A 25625-nucleotide genomic window follows, 5' to 3' on the forward strand; every position below is an offset into this window, starting at 1 on the left:
TGCAGCAGAGGAGTCAGCAGAGATAGAATAAAGGTAGAAAGCCCACCGAACAGTAAAGACCCTACGCGCAACCACACCCCCCTCATTAATATGCCATGAGCTGTCTACGCCTCACAACAGTGATTCACTCCATACCGTCACGCCCACTAAGAGGCGCTTATGAATATTACGTGCTGCAGTATTCTAGTCGCCACGCCCCCTTGAAACAGTCGCTGTTCGTATACACGAGGCTCATTAATAAAACATTACGAGCAACACGCTGATTGGATCCTTGGCGAATTATGGGCGTCGTCTAAACGATGAACCAAAAGGGTGGGTTCTGTCACCTGATTGGCTGGACGAGTACTGTGGCGATTTTCTGATTGGTTGGTGTTAGATAAGGCGAGACGAGCAGATGAAAGAAGCCTCGTGATTGATAGTGGGTCTCCGCATGTGTCACTGATCGGGTGATCCGGCTGCTCATGGGGTTACGTGGTCACTAAGGGCTGGCTGCTCAGTCGCCATAATACTAGGCATTGGCAACTACAAACATCAGACAGCAAGAAATACACGAAGACACGTCATATTCGTCTTTATAAAGGCTCCTCGTTGCAAGCAATGAGACAATAAGGGCCCATTCACATGGACAGATGTTCTGTCTGTATTACATCCCCATTTATTACAGATGTAATACGGACAGCGTAAACACCATTGATTTACATTCAGAGGAGCGTTTTTTTCACAGACCAATCACTTGCCTTAAAAAAATGCAGCCTGTCCTTTTTTTGTCTGTATTTATGGACCAAAATCGCCTATGAGGGTTTCAACAGATGAGTCAATGTGCAAACACGCTTGCTGCTACGGAGAGTATTTGCGCATTTTACAGTTCAATCTCTGTGGTATTGTGAAAGCAAAAAAAGCCGAAAGATAGATAGGGCAGGACCTATCTTTTCATACATATTGGGGGATATCAAGAGAGAAACACGCTTGTGAGAACGAAACCATTAAAATCAATGGCTTCAGTTCATCACGTTTTGCGGACATAATTTTCACGCCTGGAATAGTTCTGCAAACACGGTTGTCTATTTAAGCCCTTGCAGCTTCTTCAGACCCCCGTGATTTTGTTCCAGTTTGCAGCCGTGAAAATCCTGTCTGCAAAACGGGACAAAATGAAACCATAGATTTCAATGGTTTTGTTTCATTAGCGGTATTCTTGCCCTTTAACCCTTTCCAATCCACTGTCTGACCTCTGAAGACATTATGATTTAAGGCTGTACAGTTCTGATGTTGGAAGACATCCGTCGGGGTTCTCTTACTGTATATTGCCAGCCTCCCTGCTATCGGAGCCTATCCAACGTGTCGCCTCATGCAGTACTGGCTTTAGCCAGCATATAGCGGCGTTGTATAACGGCAGAAAGAGTAAGCCCCTAGAAAAAACAGGATACAAATAGGATTGGAAAGGGTTAATAGTACGGGCGAGAAAAGATAGGACTTGCCCCATCTTTCTCGGACGTAGTTAATACTATGTGTGAAAAAGATAGGGCAGGGCCTATCTTCCCGTAATTTTTTTTCAAACCCCCACACCATGGCATGGAGTCTACATGTCAAGAAAAAAAACTGTGGTTCATGTGCAACTACACTCCGTAGCGGCAAGTGTAGTTGTGCATACGACTGTGTTTTTGCGTTCATTCACGAACCAAATTTGCATCTGCTCTAGTAAAGGAGCCATTACTTTCCCAGCAATGTGTCGCCTACTCCAGTATTGTGTGTGCATAGCTGATACCATTTTGATGGTTTTGTGCGCTGTTCCCATTACTGCAGGGGATTATTTATTATCTGCATTTACATAGCACCATCATAATCCTCAGAGCTGCACTCCAGGTTTAAGGCTTCTTTAGAAGGGCGCATGCGCAAATATGCTTGCCGCTACAGAGCGTATTTGCGCATGAACAAAAGTCATTCTTTTCACAGTTTAAACTTTGCGCTATTGCATGCGGAAATTATTTTTCTACACATATTACTGAGCAAAACTCATGCTAGTAAAAACAAAACCATTGAAATCAATGGCTCAGTTTCATCACATTTTGCAAGCGTGATTTTCATGCCTGAAAAATGTTGCGCAATCACGGTCATTAGTTTTGGCCGTTATGCGGACTCTTGAGCAATAGAGTGACAATAGATCTTTTCTGTACCCAACCCTTGAGGCCCATTTAGACACAACGATTATCGCCTAAAAGTCGCTCAAAAGACATCTTTTGAGCGATTATCACTGTGTACATTTACACGCCAAGATGATCTCTCAAAAGTCGCTCAAACGGCAGTGTGAGTGAGTTTTGAGCATTCACTTTGCATAAGTGTGTAAATAAAGGCTCACGCTGTATGCAGAAGACAAGTGGGACCGCTATCTTCTGCATAGTGCTGTTGTCTCCTCGGAGCGCTCAGCTGGTATACAGCTGAGCGCTCTGAGCAGGGTATGCAGAACATAGCTGGAGCACTGTCTTCTGCATACTCCTGCTGTGTTCCGGGGCACTTAGCTGGTATACAGCTAAGCGCTCCAAGCAGGGTATACAAAACACAGCTGGAACGCTGTCTTCTGCATACTCCTGCTGTGTTCTCCGAGCGGGATACGAGCTGAAACAATAGTATCAGCGGTATCCCGCTGTGAACTCAGCGTGCTGAGCTTGCCGAAAGACAACGATGAGCGAATCGTTAACAAAAACTGCACAAAGTCTGTGCGTTTAGATCAAACAATTCTCTATCAAAAGACGGCTTTGAGCAAATTTTGAGTAAGAATCGTTGGGTGTTGATAGGCCTTTAGCGCCATACGCTAAGAGCAGGTGTACTCAGATCTGCCCAGTTTTGCCTGATGTTGACACCCAATGACATTTACTCAATGAACGTATTCATTTACATCAACTGATAAATGGGTAACTGTCATCACACGCACATCAGACAATTGTATAGGAAGCCTATGCATAAAGACCATTGTTGGCTCATTCACTTATCATTCCCTTTAAATACCAATTCTTCAGTCCTTCTCATTCATGTAGGGTGGTTTCAGACAGCCGTAGGCACAACCACGCTCGCCGGTACGGAGTGTAGTTGCGCCTGAACGTGTTTTTTTTCCCATGCCGGCCATTCAAACTCCGCGCCACAGTGCAGGACTTTAAAAAAAATTGCAGGAAGATAGGTCCTGCCCTTTCTTTCCTACACGTAGCATTCACTATCTTTGTTCAGCCGTAGTATTAACGGACGAGAAAATAGCACGCGAAAACGAAATCCATTGAAAGCAGTGGTTTTGTTTTAACCCCTTATGACGTCCGCGTAACAGGAGAAAAATGTGCCCTTCTACAGCGAATGAGAACGGCTGAACGATTTCTTGTATGAACGAGCCAACAATGTATCTGCCTGTATAAACAGGCTGCACGAGTAACCGAACAAACCCGTTACATTGTTGAACTCGATAATGGTTTGATGTAAACGGATCCTTGGGGCTCCTTCACACGGGCGTATGCACATTTGTGCGCTCCTCAGCACTGCGTTTTTGCGGAACTAATAATGCTTTTGTGCACGCGTATCGGCATATTTTACTGTACGTTTTCCATCCACAGGACAGGTTTATTTCTGTACGGCAAACAAGATGCCTCACTTGAAATGGCTTAGTTCCAGATGTGTTTATTTTCCAGTGGAATTAGGCAATATATTACGCATCTCCTTGCATTTGCGCACCCCCATTGACTTTTATGGAGGTGCACAAATGCTCAGAAAGGGTAGAGCATACTGCGCTTTTTTTGCGTGACCGAAAAGTGCATGCAAAATACGGAAATGTGAACCCATTAAAATCAATGGGTTCTATTCACTGCCTATTGCATGCACCAATATGCCTGTGTGAAAGAACCCTTGCGCCAGATCATTGAATGAGGCCGCGATATCACACAGTGCTTTGAGGTATACCAAAATATTTTGACTTTTTTTAACTAAATTTTAATCTTCACTTGTGATTTCAGCCTTTGTATTCCCCACACTCAGAACATTATTTCTATGTAGCCAAGTAGTTCTCTGTCTAGACTGAAGCATTGTGGTCTGTGCTGGCTGCCTGGGGGGACAGATAACACTGTTGTCCTCTAGATCTGGCTGTCACCATTACTTCTTTACATTAGCATTGAGTAGAGTCTTCGGGATCTGCTGTTAACCTGATCAGAGACAATAGGAGATAACATGGAGACCGCTGGGGTCACGGACACCATGCACAGGACATCAGTGAGCAGGCCGCAGCCACGCCCATGTTGTCATGGAGACGCGTCGTTCCTGCTTCCATGGTAACCGCCTTGTTTGGCCGGCTGCGGAGGAGCGGCGGAGAGACGTCTGCAGTCCAGAGCATCGCCGAGGATCCTCATTGAGATCAGCGTTCCAGGTATCTAGGGAATGGTTAGCTGCTGCAGAACTTCTTGGGAAGTAAAAAAAAGGACAGTGAATATACTGCCCAGGGCGTAGCTTAGCGGGCACATCCTGTGGGGGTCCTACTTCAGAGGGCCACATAAGTAGCAATATGGAACTTTCCTGTCTTAAAGTGACATTAGCATAAAAAGTGATATGCCACCATACTGTGCTTAGACAGGACAGTATAGCATGGTGACAGATCTCCTTACAGGGAACTCAATGAGATGTCCGTAGAGGGTTAAACCGAGGGTTAATAGGGGGGCAAGTGTGGACCTCTTCAGGACTCACTGTCTGGCCATGCAAATTAGCCTTAGGCTACATTCTCAGGAGCAAGCGCCATATCGGGCTGAGAAACTCGACGCAATATCACGCTTGCCAACGTGCGCTTTTCATGGCGATGTGAAGCGTTTCTGATTAAACATTTCTTCTGTGAAACTGCGAACCTCGCGCATGTGATGGGATAGCAAGCGTTTTTCCCATTGATTTTAGTGGGAAACATCGCATTTGCATGCAAATCGTACAGCGTGCGAGCGCTATACGATGTCTTTCAGGGTCCCATTAACAATAACGGGCACGGCGTTCCATGGAACGGCTAAAAATAAAACGTGCTGCGAGGGGAGGGGGGGTAGGCAGATGTGAATGCAGCCATTAAAATTTCATATATGTGCAAGTTATAGCATTGTTAGGCTAGGCAGAAACTTGCTTTAAAAAAAAAAAAAAGCCAGTGTTAGGCCGGACTCACAGGGGCGTATGCGCCAAAAAATTCATACAGTAGCGCAACATATTTGAGCTGTGATAGAGTCTTTTCTGCACGTGTTTTTTCACATATTGCTGTACTTTGTGCACGGGCCAGGACATTTTAAATGCGGGTGGGACACAGCCGCGGCCTTATTTAAAAGGCTATTTAGCCTAGTTAGTCCCAGATCTGTTCTTTTTCCTGTTAAATCGTGCAGCATATTTTGCAATTGTGCGGTTATTGGATATGCATTTGCACACCCCTCATAGACCTCAATGGTACTTTTGGGGCACAAATGCGCACTAAAATAGAGCGTGCGCAAAAACTAGAAATGGGAACAAACCCATTGAAATCAATGGGTTCTATTCCCTGCATATTGTGCGCACAAATATGTGTGCAAATAAGTCCGTGTGAGTCTGCCGTTCTGGGAAAAAAGTTTCTCCCATGCGTGCAGCTCCATGTGGCTTCCACATTCAGAACGTGTATCAAGGCAAACCTCGTCCATAAAACAGATCAGAAAAGTCCGTGAGATGTGAGTTTTTTTCATGCAATCTGTGGGGTGTGAAAAATCTTGTAGTGTGTGTTGCACCATAAAATAACAGGTTTTATATTATATATATACACACACACACATTAATTTGAGTGTGTTGCATTATAAAATAATAGATTATATACATATATACACTACCGTTCAAAAGTTTGGGGTCACATTGAAATGTCCTTATTTTTGAAGGAAAAGCACTGTACTTTTCAATGAAGATAACTTTAAACTAGTCCTAACTTTAAACAAATGCACTCTATACATTGCTAATGTGGTAAATGACTATTCTAGCTGCAAATGTCTGTTTTTTTGTGCAATATCTACAAAGGTGTATAGAGGCCCATTTCCAGCAACTATCACTCCAGTGTTCTAATGGTACAATGTGTTTGCTCATTGGCTCAGAAGGCTAATTAATGATTAGAAAACCCTTGTGCAATCATGTTCACACATCTGAAAACAGTCTAGCTCGTTACAGAAGCTACAAAACTGACCTTCCTGTGAGCAGATTGAGTTTCTGGAGCATCACATTTGTGGGGTCAATTAAACGCTCAAAATGGCCAGAAAAAGAGAACTGTCATCTGAAACTCGACAGTCTATTCTTGTTCTTAGAAATGAAGGCTATTCCATGCGAAAAATTGCTAAGAAATTGAAGATTTCCTACAACGGTGTGTACTACTCCCTTCAGAGGACAGCACAAACAGGCTCTAACCAGAGTAGAAAAAGAAGTGGGAGGCCGCGTTGCACAACTAAGCAAGAAGATAAGCACATTAGAGTCTCTAGTTTGAGAAACAGACGCCTCACAGGTACCCAACTGGCATCTTCATTAAATAGTACCCGCAAAACACCAGTGTCAACATCTACAGTGAAGAGGCGGCTGCGGGATTTGGGGCTTCAGGGCAGAGTGGCAAAGAAAAAGCCATATCTGAGACTGGCCAATAAAAGAAAAAGATTAAGATGGGCAAAAGAACACAGACATTGGACAGAGGAAGACTGGAAAAAAGTGTTGTGGACGGATGAATCCAAGTTTGAGGTGTTTGGATCACAAAGAAGAACGTTTGTGAGACGCAGAACAAATGAAAAGATGCTGGAAGAATGCCTGACGCCATCTGTTAAGCATGGTGGAGGTAATGTGATGGTCTGGGGTTGCTTTGGTGCTGGTAAGGTGGGAGATTTGTACAGGGTAAAAGGGATTCTGAATAAGGAAGGCTATCACTCCATTTTGCAATGCCATGCCATACCCAGTGGACAGCGCTTGATTGGAACCAATTTCATCCTACAACAGGACAATGACCCTAAACACACCTCCAAATTGTGCAAGAACTATTTACAGCAGAAGCAGGCAGCTGGTATTCTATCGGTAATGGAGTGGCCAGCGCAGTCACCAGATCTGAACCCCATTGAGCTGTTGTGGGAGCAGCTTGACCGTATGGTACGCCAGAAGTGCCCATCCAACCAATCCAATTTGTGGGAGATGCTTCTAGAAGCGTGGGGTGCAATTTCTCAAGCTTACCTCAACAAACTAACAGCTAGAATGTCAAAGGTGTGCAATGCTGTAATTGCTGCAAAAGGAGGATTCTTTGACGAAAGCAAAGTTTGATGTAAAAACAATGTTATTTCAAATACAAATCATTATTTCTAACCTTGTCAATGTCTTGACTCTATTTTCTATTCATTTCACAACGCATGGTGGTGAATAAGTGTGACTTTTCATGGAAAACACAAAATTGTTTGGGTGACCCCAAACTTTTGAACGGTAGTGTATATATATAAAATATATACACACACACATTAATTTAGTGTCTGTGAATTTCTGCAACCAACCATGAACCTATTTTTATGCATTAGGCAAGTCCATGAGCAGCAGATCCCTAATATATGCCTATTCTCAACATTGCTCCTTACATAAGCAAGAGAGATCTGAATACAGAGAAGGGAGTTTGTAGATGTACAGTCCGCTAGCAGACACAAGCTGTCAGAGAACAGCAGGCAGTGAGGGCATAGTTGTCAATTGTCTGTCAATGCATGAACAGTCAGTGAAAATAGGGCACTTTTGGCCACTGTCTGTAATACAAGATGCATCTTCAATTTCTTTCTTAACCTGAGGAAGTGTGAGCAGGGCATTGTCAATTATCATTTTACAGATTACAGTACGGCCTCCCTCACACGGGTGGATATTTGCTGCAAAATCCGCGGTCGGCGTCCACACCGCGAATCTGCAACAAATACCGCCTGTTACTTATTATGGAGGTCCGCTGGTTCCTACACATGAGTGGAAAGCAGTTGCGATTTCTGCTCGTGGAGGAAAAATTGCAGCATGCTCCATTTTCCTGCGGACTTCGCACAGGCGACTTCCATTGAAGTCAATGGAAGCTGTCCGACCCGTGGCCCTTCCACAATAAATATTGCAGACAGGTCGCAAATTCCGCATTATCGGCTAGTGACGGCGCGGGAAAAAAATGTGAAAAAAAAATCTGTACTGTGTATGTGTGACGGCGAACACCGGGTCCATCTGCAGTACAGAAAAGACGGCGACAGAGCAGGTACACGTGGACGCTGCTGGTGCCAGAGACAGATTTCAACATTTTTATAGCCGACCGATATACGGGACCATCTGAGCCATTGGATTCCAATGCATTCATTCACACGAGCGAATATATGGCACATAAATACGTTGGAGCGTCAAAAATGGAGCACACGCAACTGAAATACAGCCGGCGTATATACAGTGGAAAAAAGATAGTTCTTGAACTATTTTTTGCCCGATATACGGTGGCTCCCATAGACTCCTGGGGGAAAGAAAGGAAGGGGGAGGCATTTTAGCAGCATCCAACGCTGCGAAAAGCTTGCAGGTCCCTCTATATAGGCATTGGAAGGCATCCTGAGGATTTTTGCAGAGCGAGGGTTTTTTGCTAAAAACGTCGCTCCCGGTCGTGTGAATGGGCGAGAAAACGCTGGCCGTGGACAAACGGCCTTTCATGCAATGTTATGGCACGGCCGAGAGAATGCAAAAAACGCGTATGCTCATGTGAAAGAGCCCTAAGGTCCCTTTCACAAGCCTGTAGGCGATTTTACATGTGCCCACCAGCGCCGTAAAAACGCGTGAACGCTGCTAAACTCCCTCCCACCTCCGGCTGCTGTCATGGGCTCCCATAGGAGCCCATGCAGTGGCCGATGTATTCCGGTCCAAAAGATAGTTCCAGGACTATCTTTTGGGCCCAATGTAAAAACACCCAGCGCTATATTGGCCGGCCGGACGCTTTTACGTCTCAGGAATCCGTGAAAACGGCCGGCTGATATACGCTTGTGGCAATTATGCCTAAGGGTGGTTTCAGATCTGCGTCAGAGATTTTATCACAGATCTGGCTGAAAATACTGCATGCAGGGCTTTTTCTTCGGGTGAACCACATTATAGTCTATGCGGTCTGCCCGGGGCAGCTTGGCTCAGTCCAGAACATAAACAGTTCGGCCGCGGGGATTCCCCTTTCCTGCTCCTTGATTGGAGCAGGAAAGCGGAATCGCCAGCACAAATGTGAAAGCACCTTAATGGGCACCAATCAACATGTTGTTTATCAACCAAATCTCTGGTAACAAAGAAGTTAAATAAATACTCCTGATTACTAGGTGATTGGTAAAGTTACCCGCCTGCGCATAACTGTTTTAACAGGTAACATTGTACCATTGTTTAAAAATAAGGTTATGCATCTAAATCATTAGTATGCCTTGTTTGTTGTTAAAGATATGCCTATCACTCTTATCTACCTATCAGTCACATATACTTGTATTCTTAAAAATAATCTTCCTTTCAAGTCCTAGATTCAAAACAACAGCTGACAATGGCCAGGCTTCTCCAACTTCCACCAAAGTTTCTCCCTAATGAGTGGAGCCTTGCCAATCACACCCAGTATGCCAGTGCGGAGGTTCAGAGGTCAAGATCTGAAAGGCTAGTTGCTGAAAGTCAGAGACTGGTGGATGAAATTGAAAAGTCCACACAGAAAACGCAAAAAGATGTTAATAAGAAACTAGGTATGTTGTGGAGCAGACTACCATAATAGCAGTATCTCTTCCTTTGAATGAATGTCATTTTCCAGTTTACAAATAGTAACTTTGTTAATGCATTGCATTATCTCATACACTCGGAGCTGCATTTACAATTCTACAGGTTTCAGAGCAGGAATTATCCAGCATTCCTTGCCAGCTACACGAGTTCTGTGTGATTAAGGCCCCCGTGTTTTCCTAAAAATAAGACCTACCCCCATTTTTCAGGATTTTCGGTGGGGACGGGGGGCTTAAAATATAAGCCATACTCTGAAAATAAGCCCTAACTAAATTTCGTTTTAAAAAAAAAAAAAACATTACCTAGCAGCCACCTCTTGCTGGTCTCCGGAGCTCCAGCACCCTTGCTTTCAGTCCTCAGCCGCCAACAGAAGATTGCTTCCTGGTTCCAGGATTCATAAATCCCGTCTCCAGGAAGCGATGGCTCTGTTTGGTTCTCGAGCGCTGCCAGCCAATCATTGCAGCGCTCGATGAAACAATGTGATGGCTGTGATTTGTTCATCGAGCGCTGCATTGATTGGTGCATTTCAATAAGCAGCTGTCAAAGTTGTCTGGTTTGTTCCATTCTCCTTACTGAAATAAACTTTTACATTTGGATGCTGAGTCTGCATGTTTAGTCGGGTGTTGGGGGACATGATCATTCAGAAGACATGTATCTTATGTGTATGGCTAGCATATAGATAAGGAGAAAGCCTTGTGATGAAAGTAGTTTTCTGTATAAGCATCAGGCTTAGCGTTTGACAATCTCCACAGAACAGAGGCTGAATGAGATCCAGTTTTGGAAGAAAGAGTTGGACAACAAGCTTGAAGATACAGTTAATGATATCGAACAGTTGCTGGCATATAAGACCCGTCTGGAAAAAGCACTGGAGAGCTGCATGGAGCCCCTGGCCATAGCACAGCAATGTTTAGTAGAAAGGTAATTCTAAGAATTTTTAAGGCAGAATTACATATTAACGTATCTTCTAATGTTGCGCCGAGAATACAGATTCGCAGAATGTATGAATTTATGGTTAAAGTGCACTAACATGGAAATCTTCAACCACATGTGCTTTTCTGTGCTTTACCACCATTTTATAGAGAGAAAAGAATTGGTATAGATCTGGTTCATGATGAAGTGGAACAAGAGCTCATCAAAGAAGTGGAAGTGATTCAGGGAGTGGTGGCTCTGCTGCAGAGGACATTAGAGCAGATTACTGAGCAGATCAGGTAAGTTATTTCTCCCTCCACCAAGCTAGGCCGTTTTAGGTTGGCCATACACTAAAGAAGCAGGTAGCTGTCCGCTTAACTGGCCATTCACGGTTGGCGTCTGGAGGTTTTTGTTCTATAGGAAGCTATACATTAAATCAGCAAAGCATCAAATGATCTCTGCTTCAGGGCTCCTTCATACAGTCGCTGCGATTTACGGCCAGTCGTATCACAGCCAGAGCACGGTTAAAAATCACATGAACGAGAGGTAGCCATGACCAAGTCACGGCTGCATCTCCCGTTTAAGCGCCTGTTCAGATGGGCCGGAATGCTGTCGGTGGGTAGAAGAGTTTAACTCTTTAAACTCCCTCCGTCTTCCCTTCCCCTCTCCGCCCCTTGCCGACTGACGGCAATGGGAGGGGCAGGAGCTAGTATCCTAATCTCCCACCCCGTCCCGCCCCCTCCCTTTGCCAACAGCCAGCAACAGGAGGAAAGGGAGTTTAGCAGAACCGCTGCTGAACTCTCTCCCTCCTCCCTTTTCCAGAAGCTCTCATAGACTGCTATAATAGTCTATGGGACCGACTGGCGTATTCTGACTGAAAAGATAGGTCCAGACCTATCTTTTCCATCCAGCATAAAAATGGACCGCCAGAATGCGTATGCACTATTTTCTCAGGCCGGCCGTTTTTGCACACCAGAAAATTGCCCATCTTAACTGCTGCATTGGAAGCCAATGTATTTGCTGTTTAGCATGAGCAACTATTACCAATGAAAGCAACCAACGGGGCAGATAAAAAAATTTTTCCAAGACATCTGCCTTCAGTTGGCATCTGCTAATTCATGTGATAGAAAAGTGCAGACAGTTGGCAGAAAATTGTCTTTACAACTCCTCTCTATATGCCCAATCAGCTGATTGCTGAGATCACTTCTTTGTAAAAAGGGGTTGTCTTGAATAAATGGCAAAAGGTCTTCTTGTAATCATAGCTCCACCAAAATTGTCATCCCAACGACTATCACTCCTGTACCTTCACACAAAGATTTGGACAGAAACCAGGGATGGAATCACTGAATGGAGGCAGAGCGTTCCAGAAATCTCTCCCAGCCACCCACCTCCATTCACTGCAAAACAGGCAGTCATTCAAAGATGAGCGACTCTTGTTTACACTGAGTAAGAAGTTGCTTGCTAGTCGCTTTCTATCAATGAGCCAAAAAGAAGCGACTACTGAATGTTTTTTTGCTCAGCACCCCGTTGATGGCTGCATGTACATGGTACTACTATCGCCAAAAATCACTGTTTCCCGCAATTATTCAGGTGATAATCGGCCTATTTAAAGGTACCTAGCTGCCCATAGACATCACCAACCTTCTATATGTAAGCTAAACAGTAGGAAACAGATAGGGCAAATTCATATCCCATCTGTTATAACTCAGTACTTTCCCCAATGGCGGACATCCTGGGACAGTTTGTCAGGTCTCATATTTATTGGAGGTTCTGCGGATACTATTAAAATTAGCAGAATCAGCTGACAAAATTCTACAATAATTCTGTGCCAGAGCTTTTCATTAATACAGCACTGTACTGTGTGGTATTGGGTGGCAATGGCTGCAGTCTTCATGGTAGCCTGGTCATTTAGCATGCTATACAGTATAATTAGGGTAGGAAAGAAAATTCCTAATCTGCTAGGGTATGCAATTTTGTAGCATCAGCAATAAACTTTTGTGGAACACACAAACTTTCAGTTCCTGGAATAAGTTTTGGAAAACTTTTTCTCTTTATGAACACTTGAGATAACGGTTGGCATAACATTAGTTTGGCTGACAGCTAATTATCTCGGCCTTCCTATAAAAATGCACACTCAGCTTAATGGCACGATTTCTCCTCCGCCCCTGGTTTCTGTCCTAGGTTTCCATGTGAATTCCCTAAACCGATATTGGGACAGAAACCCAGAATGAACCATATAATTTCATTAGTCAAATTGAGACTAACAATCTCGCTGCTTAACAAGTTTCTGCTTATTTCCATTTATTTTGGAAGATAGAATAGAGTAGTCAACTACTTCCCTCCAAAATAAAATTGAAAATGAATGAAAACCTTATCAAACGGAGACCTTAACGGTCTCCATTTGATGAATTAAAATCATTGGTTCCAATAGGGTTCCATCTGAATACTGTTGTCAGAAATTTGGACAACAAACAGGTATGGAGAAGAAAACGTGGTGTGAAAATATCGTTAGATTGTCAGCAGATTGAGTGTTCACCTAATGTATATGGGTGGTTTACCCATGTGACACTTATATAGCTTGCTAATGCACAAAGATATAGGAAAAAAATTTAAGTGTGTTTCATGTATAGAAATGAAGGCCAGAACAGGAACTCATTGTAACCAGTTATAGTAGATCTATGCTTTGATTTATTTACCGGTTTGGGAAAGCCGTTTTTAATGCAACAGCTCCAGGTTTTCCAGTAGTTATTCTCCACACAGGCTGATATAATAATCACGTTCTCGTTCTTTGTTTTACCAGGTTGATTCTGTAATCACTAGCAGATCTATTTATCAAACTGTTTATTTTTTTATTTATGTATACCTCTCGCTATTACATTTTTATACTATTTTAAACATTGTTATGATTTTCTCAACTCTTTATTCTTTTATGCACATTGATAACCTTTTGATTCTACAATATTTGCAGGTTGAGCCGCTCGGCTAAATATGCACTGGAGAAGGATCTAACAGACAAGTTTGAAGCCTTGAAACTGGATAATCACTGCAGTACATTAACAAACAACACTCCAGACATCTCATATGCTTCCAACGTAGTGACAGTTCAGGCAAAGTAAGACATGTCACAGCAAACAATGTTCAGTTCTATATTTGCTACCTGATAGGCACATGTGCAAAAATACAAACTAATAGGCTAAATTGCCGATAATACAAAGATATAGCAGGATAGGACTTCTTCTAATCAGCTGTTCCTGCTTATATGTGAAAATACCCATGTAAATCTACCCTCCACTTGCCAGTAAAAATGTACTAAACATGCAGAATGTATACCTGGTGGCTTCCTTCTCAGTGCTTATGCCCCATTTTGTCTCATTCCTAGACGTATGTAGAATTTTTTGACTGCTGTATGTGCAGTGTTTTTCGGTAGTCTGAGACACTCTTCCCTGCCTTCGAATGGACCAGCTCTGATGATGTCAGCACTATGTCATACTCTATTTCTTCCTCTGCAGGTCCTTTTTCCTGAGAGCAATGGGAGTGTTTGAGACTTCTGAAGCGTATTGTTTATAGGGTAGTCTGAGAATCTGGCAGCTATTTTACATACATGAAGAGGGGACTGGGAGTGGGATGAACCGTGGTAGCAATATTAAAAAGGAGAGCACCAGGTATGCTATAGAAAATGTTTTTACTGTGAACCATAGGGTTGCTTTAGGATGAATTGTATAAACGTGCCAAAATAGCGCTATGTGCAGAAATAGCAATATAGTGGTCCAGAGATTTCCCTTGTGAAATGTTTGGTTACCCAATACTAATTAAGAAGAATTTGTACCATCTAACACAAGGTCATGTCCAGTCCTCCAAAGCACAAGCATTTCTCCGCTCTAATAATAAAGGGGAGTTCTGAGTGGGGTCCCCACTCTATGACATCCATATGTTCTAATAAAACACATACAAAGAGGTTGTAAGCCAACTATCTTCGATTGTGCGCATATTCTGGAGGCCAATTATGTGGAACTGTACCTTGTATGACCAATACTTCTCTTTAGATCGGTTTAACATGCCGTGTTTTGGCAAGATTTTGGTGGTGTTTCTTGCACTTTTTATCATGCAAATTAATTTGCAAGTCGTTCATATGCAAACTACTAGTTTATACCAGATGATTTTTTTAGTGAGCTGAAACAAAACAATTAGTGAGTGATTTATGACTCGTCACCCTGTTGGAGGCTATGTGTATATTGGACGAGTATTTGTATTTGCTCTTTCGATCGCTTATTTGGATGATAGTCATCCCATGTAAAGCTACTCTTAAGGCCCATTTAGACACAACGATTATCGCTCAAAAATCGCTCAAAGCCGTCTTTTGAGCGATAATCGTTGTGTCTAACTGCACTGACATTGTGCAGTTTTCGTTAATGAATCGCTGATTGTTGTCTTTCAGCATGCTAAAAGAGAACAATCAGCCTTATCAGGAATTCACATCGGGCTACAGCTGATACTATTGTTTCAGCTGTATCCCACTCCGTGAAAACAGGCGGGATATGAAGAACACAGCGGTCCAGTTGAGCGCTCTGTGAACACAGCCGGGGTATAAAGAACACAGCATTCCAGCTGTGTTCTGCATACCCCGCTCGGAGCGCTCAGCTGTATAACAGCTGAGCGTTCCGAGAAGAGAACAGCTGGATGCAGAAGACAAGCTTTTGAGATATTTTTGTTGTATCTGCATATTTTTGCCAAATTGTCAATGAAACCCATTAGATGAGAGTACGAAACATGAATCTATCCCATTACACTAAACAAAATAACTCATTTAACCATATTTAGATCAGAATACTGACAATGTTTTCTTGCTTTTATTACCTTTAGCTCAGTAGCACCCAAAGAGTGGGAAGATTTCAGCAATGCAAACATAGAAAAGGCAGAGAAGCAGAATAACAATGCTGTAGCTCTGCGCAGTTTGATTGACAGCATCTTATCTGAAACGGCCTGCGACATGCGCAAACAATGTGATACAGTCAATTTTGCCTTGAAGAAACGTGTAGCAGAGACAAAGGATTCAAAGAACAAGTTGGAAGTGCATTTGGCTAAGGTAAAATAGTGCAATTATTGTTCTTATCTATGTAATCTATAGATTTATTTTTCAGATCCACTGCTTTACCCAAAGCTAAACCGTGCTGCTTACAGCTGCAAGACACATTTACATATATGATCTAGCCCCTTGGCATAAGATTTCCAAACATAACTTATTTCCTGGACTACGGGAAAATTTGTTTGTAGCCCCTTCGGCTGTGTTCATGTTTTCTGTTGCATTTTTGAACCACTATTAAAAAATATAAAAAAAAAAAATCTGCATACCTTTTTCAAAAACCACATGCATTTTTAAGAAATGCATTCACTATTAAAAACCACATGTGGGTTTAAACAACACATCCTCCTGTATACAGTGATATGGAGTGTGCTGGTATAACCTGGATATCTCCTGTATATAATTATGTATGTGCAGCTGGTATAAGCTATACAGTGTAGATTATACCAGCTACACATATATAATCATATTCTCACATACCTCATTGAACCGTATGCTCCACTCCCCTCATCCGCTATCAAACACTACCGACCCAACCGATCACTCAGCTGGCAGAGGGCTGATAGACTGCAATTGTGGCAAATCACAACTGCACTCTGTTAGTGTAATGGCCCATTTAGACACAACGAGAATCGCTCAAAAGTCACTCAAAACCGTATTTTGAGTGATTCTCGTTTCGCCTAAATGCACTGACATCATGCAGTTTTCGTGCACGAGTCGATGATCGCTCCCTTCAAGTTTTCTTGAATTGAACGATCAGCTGTTATCAGCACAGCGGACTGCAATGATAAGATTCTCTGTGCTGTGAATTCACAGTGGGGCACAGGCTGCAAGCATGAAGAACAATACAGCTGTTTGCTTATGCAAAACAGCTGTATTGTTCTATTAGCAGCCCCGTCTGTGTCCCGCTTCGGCTGCATAACTGTATAGTAGCTACTCAGCTACTATAAGGTATGCAAAGATGATCGCTAAAAAACTGTCACTCCAACTTTCGTTTGAGCGATCATCTGTCAGTGTAAATGGTGTCTAAGGCTGCCCCGAGGAATGGCCCTCCCCTCCATAGGGCCCCCCTAGGTAAGGGGCTGGATTGCAATTGTGACCCCTAGTGGTACGCCAGTGCTTACATCATCACTTTGGGAATGTAGGCTGTAATGAAGATTGCTTTGAAACATTAATTTTAACCATTCTTAATTCTTATAAAAAGGTTATGGATGAAATCAGTTACCAGGAAAAGAATATAGAAACACTTAAGAAAGCCATTGCAGATAAAGAAGGACCTATGAAAGTGGCTCAGACTCGTCTAGAAACAAGAAAACTGAGGCCTAATGTTGAGCTATGTCGTGACCCTGTACAATACAGACTTATCAATGAAGTCCAGGAGCTTACTACAAATGTTGAAAGGTGAGTGAAAGATAAAGATCATCAGTATGTCATGTAAAAGCCCTTTTACACAGTCCGACAGTTGTTTAACGACTGACGTCACCAAAAAAACGCGAGATTTCCGCCAGGAAAGTGCTGCTTCAAAACCTGCGGCACTTAGCCGCGGGTTTTGAAGCACCCCGGCCGCCGCTTTTCTGTTGCGGCCGGCGCTCCCATAAAGGAGAGCGCGGCCGCAGCAGAATAAAAAAAAATGGACATGCTGTGCCCGGCAAATCCGAGCCGCAGCGTCGGCTTTGCCGCGACTGATTCGCCATCCCGTGCGCGTATCTCCCCGCTCATCTCTAAAGATTCGGGGGCCAGTGACAGGTGAGTTGCGGCGGGGAGCAGGGGGGAGAGAGGGAGAAAGAGATCTCCCCTCCGTTACTCCCCGCTCTCCCCTGCCGGCCCCCGAATCTTTAGAGACGAGCGGGGAGATACTCGGCTAAGGTACTACTCGCTCAAGTAATGTGCCTTAGCGAATATACTCGCTCATCTCTACCCAGGACACATATGATCATTTGGGCCATGTATGGATGTGTTATTGTAAAACACTTCAGCGTTTCAGAGAAAATATACTTAGAAGTTTGACTCTGAACTTTGAGTCAAAGAGGCAGCCATGCCGAGCTATTTTCGCCTACATCATCAAGACTGATTGCTCTGCTCTCTGCTTGTGTATAGGGAGAGAGATGGCAGTCAACATACTGCGGGCAGGGAGAGCCCGGTAGAGTCTGCCTCTGACTCGAAGCTCCAAGTTAAACTTCTAAGTGTGTTTTTTTTCTGAAATGCTGCAACATTTCAGAATAAAACATACATGGGTTGAATGGGCATATTTGTCAAACTATTTATCCTTGTGTCTAAACTGACTGCCCGAACGAACAGGTAAGCTTGGGCAAACTATAATCATTCCATGTACCGTGTTTCACCAAAAATAAGTCCTACCCTGATTTTTCTGGATTTTTGGGGGGACTTGAAATATAAGCCCTGCCCCAAAAATAAGCCCTAACCAGATTACATTTTTTTTAAAAGCAATACATTACCTAGCAAGCTCGCTCTGACTCCTTCACTGCTCTCTGGAGCTCCAGCTTGTTTCTTCCAGTCCTCGGCTGCTGAAAGAAGATTGCTTCCTGGTTATTCATAAATCCTGCTTCCAAGAAGCAAAGCTGATTGTTCTCGAGCGCTGCTTAGCCAATCAATGCAGCGCTCGATGAATTAATGTGAGGGCTGTGATTGGTTCATCCAGCACTGCATTGTTTGACTGAGCAGTGCTCGAGAATCAATCACAGCCATCGCGTTGTGCAGGCGGAATTTATGAATTGGCTGAGCCGTGGGATTGATTGGTCAATTCATTAATCCCGCTTCCACAACACGATTGCCGTGATTGGTTAATCGAGTGATGCATTAATTGGCTGAGCAGTGCTCGGGAACCAATCACAGCTCTTGCGCTGTGGAGGCAGGATTTATGAACTGGCTGAGCAATGGCATTAATTGACCAATTCATAAATCCCGCTTCCACAACGCAATGCAGCACTTGATGAACCAATCACAGCCATCACATTGGTTCATCTAGCGCTGCTTAGCCAATTCAGAGCCATTGCTTCCTGGAGGCGGGATTTATGAATGAACAGGAAGCGATCTTCTGTCGGCAGCCGAGTACTGAAGCAAGTGTGTTGGAGCTACGGAGAGCAGCGGGACGGACCTGGACCTTGCTGCTAGGTAAGTTTAATACTACATCCCCTAAAAAATAAGACCTAGTGCCTCATTTGGGGGGCAAAAGTTAATATAAGACAGGGTCTTCTTTTGGGGGGAAGACACAGTAGAAGCACCCTTAGGGTGCTGTTCACACTGGAAACGCATAATCAATGCCCTAATGGACCTCAGACTAACTATATTGTTCCATGTAAAAACACCCTATGACACGCCATCAATGCCCTAATGTTCCATTATTTTAATATTTGTGTAATAAAAGATACTTTTTACATTTTTTGTTCTTGGTGTTAGTGGGTGAATGAAATGCCTATTGGGTTGCTGCCTGGCCAGTTCACAGCAGGCAATTATTTTTTACCGGTCATTAGTGGCCCATGAAAAATAATTACCAGCCAGGTGGCAATCTGCCTCTCCTCTGAAGTCCTGTAGACTGCTGCCTCAGGTTGCCTCTTTGTAGGGGCTCTCCTGAATAGAAAAGAGTATATATACGTCACCTCTTCCTCTGCATAGGAATGCCCTTAGACAATTGTATTTTGTTTTGTAGACTGCGGGAAACTCTGAGTCAGGCACAAGCTGAGCTGAAAGGTCTGATCCGCAGACAGTTGTCTCTAGAAGAGGAGATCCAAGTCAAGGAAAATACTCTGTACATTGATGAAGTAATATGTATGCAAATGAGGGAGGCTATCTCAATTAACGATTTCTAACTTCCAATACAAACTAGTCTAATGAAAAATGTGACTTCAATACGCAGTCTCCTAGCACTGTCCATGTACTTCTACATTCAGATTTCACTTTGTAAATCCTACAACACAACAAACTATGCAGTAGATTAACTTTTCCAATCCAATTTGTATCCTGGTTTTCCTAGGGGGCTTACTCTTTTTCTGCGGTTATACAACAGCGCTATCTGCTGGCTAAAGCTAGTACTGCATGAGGTGACAGGTTGGATAGGCTTCGACAGCAGAGAGGCTGGCAATATACAGTAAGAGAACCCCGACGGACGTCTTCCAACATCGGAGCTGTACGGCCTTAAATCATAATGTCTTTAGAGGTCAGACTGTGGATTGGAAAGGGTTAATACTTCATGTGTGCCATACATTTATTTATTCACAAACATAATACACCACTTAAGGCTGGTTTAGACACAACTATTATCGCAAAAAAAAATCTTTTGAGCGATTTTTGAGCGATAATCGTTGTGTTCTTTTTACAGCGCAAGGTGATCGCTCAACGTTTGAGCGATCACCTTGCGCTCCGAGCGGAGGATGCAGAAGACAAGCGGGGTGTCCCCGCTTGTCTTCTGCATTCAGCTGTTCTCTGCTTGGGGCGCCCGGCCGAGCGCTCCGAGCCGGGTATGGAGAACACAGTTGGACTGCTCTGTTTCATACCCTGCCTGTTATCAGGGAGCGGGATACGGCTGAAACAATAGTATCAGCTGTATCCCGCAATTCCTTCGTTGTGTCTAAAAGGGCCCTAACATGGAGACTGTCAACAGTTTTGCCGATGCAAAACTGCTAATAGTGATAGGTAAGAGCAGGTGTAAATTTACCTCTATGAATGCTTCTAGGGTCCCCAGCAGTGAGAAAACAAACTTTGATGCTGCTGCAGCAAGTATTTAGGAGGTGGGAGTATTCAGTCATGTGCTCTCCTTTTTGCCCAATGAGCTTCTCTGTAGCTGTGGTTAGCAGCCGTAGCAGTCTCTAGGTTGCACACTATAGCTATCAGAGTTGCGGAGCAGCTCATTGGTCAGAGAGAATGCTTGAGCGAGATGTCCCACGTTCTGAGCACTTGCAGTGGCAACATTAACCCCTAAAACACCAGGTCCAAAAGAACCACACGTTTTAGGGATTTTACCCATGTGGTGGTTTTATGGACCTATTTTTTTTCTTCAGTTACAAAATTATTTGGGAGCAGGGGAGGGGTGTAGGAGAGAACGATTGAGGCCGTCTACATAGAATCTGCAGCAAAATAAAGCATGCTGCGATTTTTCCTCTGCTCACGGAATATGCAATTCGTATCCACCAGTGTGCAAAAAACAACAAATTTACAGGCTTTTTAAAGACTGTTTTGCCACAGACACCAATCACGAATTTCACAATTGGAATCCGCCAGTCGGAGCCGGAGCCCAAAAGAGCCTTTAGGCTGGGCGTCCACATCAGTGTCTTGGCTTGTTTTGTCACTCAATCCTAAGGGCAGAAAAATGGAGCCAGCTTAACACCTTAGTGACCAAACCTGTTTGCACCTTAAAGGGGTTGTCTCACGCCGAAACGTTTGTTTTTTTTTATTCAATAGGCCCCCCGTTCGGCGCGAGCCAAACCCAAGGGATGGGTTAAAAAAAAAAAAGTTTATTACTTACCCGAATCCCCGCGCTGCGGCGACTTCTTTCTTCCTTTACCAAGATGGCCGCCGGGATCTTCACCCACGATGCACCGCGGGTCTTCTCCCATGGTGCACAGTGGGCTCTGTGCGGTCCATTGCCGATTCCAGCCTCCTGATTGGCTGGAATCGGCACACGTGACGGGGCGGAGCTACGAGGACCAGCTCTCCGGCACGAGCGGCCCCATTCACCAGGGAGAAGACCGGACTGCGCAAGCGCATCTAAAAACGCCAGAAGACAGCGAATTTAGACGGATCCATGGCGACGGGGACGCTAGCAACGGAGCAGGTAAGTGAATAACTTCTGTATGGCTCATAATTAATGCACGATGTATATTACAAAGTGCATTAATATGGCCATACAAAAGTGCTGAACCCCACTTGATTTCACGAGACAACCCCTTTAGTGACCAAGCCAAATTTTGGAAATCTGACATGTGTCATTTTAACATAGAATAACTCCGTAAAGGTTTTGCATATCCCAGTGATTCTGACATTGTTTCTTTGCCAGATATTGTACTTCATTTAGGTGGTAAAAATAGTCCAATAGAATTTGTGTATATATTAAACGCGCCAAAATTGGGAAAAAATTTTTTAACATTTTCAATTGTAATATATCAAATATGTGCAAACATACTGTACAATTTTTTGATAACATATATGCTTCCATCTGTTTATTTTGGACACACATTTGAGAAGCTTTCAGGTTTTTTTTAGGAGACATACAAATAAATATTGATTATCAACATTTTGAGGAACACTTTGATTTCCTGCACCAAGCCACGATTGCAAAGGCTCATAGGAGTCAGGATGATAGATACCCCCACAAATGTCCCCATTTTAAAAACTACACCCCTTAATATGTTCACTAAGAGGTTGTCATGAGTATTTTGACCCCACAGTTTTTTCAGGAGTTAGGCCTCATGTCCCCGTGGAAAATCAGGCCCGCTACGGGCCGAAGAAAGAAGATCCGTCCGCGAAGAAGAGAAGATCTGCACGGTCCGCTGCGGGTAAGTTTATTCTTATTTTAGGTCTCCCGCAGATCCGGACGGCTTCCACAGGCCTCAATAGAAGCCTGCGGGAGCTGTCCCCACGGGAGACCCGCACCTAAATGGAGCATGTCCATTTTTTTCCATGCTCCATATTTTTTTTAATTCACTTTTATTGACCATCTGCGGGTATTTATCTGCCAGCAGGTGGTCAATGCATCTCTATGGGGTGCGGATCCGCACGCGGGAGAAGAGTTAAAATCCGCTGCGGATTTTAATTCTTCTTTTCCCCGTAGACATGAAGCCACTAGAAAAATACAACCCGCGTAGATTCCGCACGGATTTGCTTTAAATGGTTTTTTTTTTTCATGCGGATATCCACACCCATTGCTAGCAATGTGGCCGATCCGCGGTAAAATGGAGCATGCCGCGTTTTTTCTCCCATGCGGAAAACCCGCAAATCTATTAAAATGCCATCAGTGGGTGCAAAATTCAATTTAATTGACCGCGGATGGCCAATGATTCCCTATGGGCAAAATTAAATGCAAATTCCGCAATTCAATTTTGCTAGCGGACATGAGGCCTTTATGTAATTTAGAGAAAAAATAAAATTTCATATTTTTGCAAATATGTCATTTTATAGCAAGTTTTTTTTCCCCTCTATAGTGCACATGAAAATGGGAATCTACACCCCAAAATGGATACCCGTTTGTCCCTTGTTCAGAAACATACCCATTGTGGCCCTAATATTATGTTTGTATGCACAACGGAGCCCAAATCGAAAGAAGCAGCCGGTGGCTTTCAGAACAGACATTTTGCTTGAGGGTGTTTCAGGCCCCATAGCACACTAGTAGAGCCCTTAAGTGGCCAAAACTATAAATAACCCCCACAAATGACCCCATTTTGAAGACTAGACCCCTAATGAATTCATCTAGGGGTGTGCAGCGTATTTTGACCCCACAATTTTTGAATGAATCTAAGCAAAGCAAAAGTAAGTAATTAAGATTTTCATCTTTTTGGGCAATTATGTCATTTTAAGAACAGGTTTTTTTTGTACAGCTCACATATGAATTAAGACTTTCACCCCAAAATGGATACCCCTGTTTGTCCTGTGTTCAGAAACATACCCATTGTTGCCCCAATCTACTTATAGGCTAGGCCTATAATGGAGGGAACACCCATTGGATTTCAGGGCACAACTGAATAAATTCCAGGCCCCATTGCCCAAGTGTATAGAAAAAAAATTGACTCCCTAAAAATAATCCCTCACCTTTGTGGTATGTTCGAAGACGGGTAATTACGGAGGCTGGTTGGGATGGGCACATGGGGCAATAAAACTGGGTATCCCTCCCCCTCCCATACTTTTTTGGGGGGTATTTCTTGACCTGAGCGGCAGGGATGGGGTGTAAAGAATAGCGCTCTGTGAGGCTTTGTAAGCTTTCTGGTGTGTTGCAGTCTCAAACAAAAGGCGCTCAACAAGCTGCTGCTGGAGCTGCAGGAAGGCGAGCGTTCCAAAGGCTCCTTGCAAATTACGTATTACAGGTAGTGATCTGAATAATGCCGGGCTCACAAAGCCGTATGTGGAATCCGCATCGGCTCGCAGCTTTGAGCCCGGCCGTGTACTGCACATAACTGCGTACTCACAGGGAGCCATGCGCTGTATACCTTTGTTTATATTTCCAGCGCCGCAGCCCGTACACAATGTAATTGCATATGGGCTGTGGATATATCCACAACCATAGAGCATAATGGGCTCTATGTCGCAGATATCCGCAGTAAAATAGAACATGCTGCTTTCTGTGAGTGACTACGAAATTCTGACACGCTATTTTGAGCGGCATTGTGCAATCCAATGCATTTGATTGATCTGTGTACTACCGCTGATCAAACGCATGCGGAATCTAATTTCTATCCAGTTGTGTGAGACCAGCCTAATGGTAGATCGCTACTTTTTTTTTTTATCACGTACCCGGGGACCGCTAAACCAGGCCACCAGTCACTGCTCCAGGCTCTCAGTGACCGCTGGTCACCGGGAGCAAAGAGATTTAAAATTTCCTGGGCTCTCCGGCTCCTACGAATGTGTCCATCGTTTTGCCGGGGGGCGCATGTGCAGAAGCCGGAAAGGTCTATGGAGGATGATCGCATCGGGGGTCGAAATGCAGAGGCCTCCAGTAAGATGTTTCATCTCCTCTCACCGATGGCATCGGTAAGGGGAGATGAAGCTTCAACTTTTTAAAGGAACTTTTATGAGATCGCCATTATCTTGGGACAGCATGGAGGACCGGGGTGAGTAATCTCAGCTACGTCCATGGATCCAATCCACGAGGGCAGCTGAATCTAATTTTTTTTTTTAATTTAATGCAATTGAGGGGGGCTGCAGGGAGTCCCCAATCGCATTGCCGTAGGGGATCCCTGCAGCCCAGGACAACAGCTCCATGTTGTCAGCTACCTCCGGGCACCGACAACATGGAGCTGTCACGTCCATAGCCCACATGGCTTTTATCCCTGCAGGATACATGTTTTTACATCCTCGGCGGATTAAAGCCCACTTAGGCAAGATGTAAAAACACAGCAAATCCGCCCGGGAATTTCGCCACAGCAAGTCTGCCAGCGGCCGCTAATCCCAGGATTAGCCAGCCATGTGGACGAGATTTCTCAGAAATGGGATGGCGAATCCATCACGGCAAAGCCGGCAAAAGCCAGCGCGGATTCGCCGGCTGCATGTCCATTTTTTTTTTTTCTGTTGCAGCCGCGCTCTCTATGGAGCGCTGGGCGCAACGGAAAAGCGTGTGGCCAAGCCGCAGATTTTAAAGAAGAGCTTTCCCAGCGGAAATCTCACTGCGGCCAAATCACGAGATTTCCGCCAGGAATAAGTCGTGTGGGAACCCAGCCTTAACTGTAAAGCATGAACTTTCAATTTTTGTGCAATGCTTTAACATTAGAAACTGCTCGTCTATCATGAGAAAGTTGCAAGGGGTAGCAGTGTTTTTGCAAGAAAAGCATCACTGACACTTAGACATCTCATGAGCAAATTTGCAATTTTGTGAGGGCAATATCGCGATTCCCAGGAGCCCTTAGGGTGCATTCAGTCTCCATTTTGGCTTCCCGTATATTTACCATTTTTGAAGCGGAGAGACAAATTAAATGGATCTACATTTACCATAGTTGATTTCAATAGGTTTTTGAAAACCAGATCTTAGTTTGCCTCTGTGCAGTTACCTTTGTACTGACAAATAGCATTGCAGACCGCCATTTCAATTATAAAACAGAAACCCAATGAGGCAGAAAGCTTTGTTTTTAAAAACCCTATTGAAATCAATGGTGCTAAAAGGTGGAGCCACTTAATTATAACAGAAGAGCCAAATGCTAGTGTGAATCCATCCTGACTGATGCAAAAG

General features: G+C 43.9%; 1 protein-coding gene across 1 annotated transcript; it reads left to right on the plus strand.

The window, feature by feature from the left end:
- Positions 1-4302: 4302 nt before the first annotated feature.
- On the plus strand, positions 4303-19595 carry TEKT1 (tektin 1). The gene is made up of 8 exons (XM_066599715.1): positions 4303-4393; positions 9504-9719; positions 10503-10668; positions 10830-10958; positions 13628-13771; positions 15520-15742; positions 16944-17140; positions 19407-19595. Exons 2-8 carry the CDS (start codon positions 9530-9532, stop codon positions 19564-19566), a joined length of 1209 nt encoding a protein of 402 aa, XP_066455812.1. The 5' UTR covers positions 4303-4393; positions 9504-9529; the 3' UTR covers positions 19567-19595.
- Positions 19596-25625: the final 6030 nt, after the last annotated feature.

The sequence above is a fragment of the Eleutherodactylus coqui genome, chromosome 4 (assembly GCF_035609145.1).
Source record: "Eleutherodactylus coqui strain aEleCoq1 chromosome 4, aEleCoq1.hap1, whole genome shotgun sequence".
Lineage (NCBI taxonomy): Eukaryota > Metazoa > Chordata > Amphibia > Anura > Eleutherodactylidae > Eleutherodactylus > Eleutherodactylus coqui.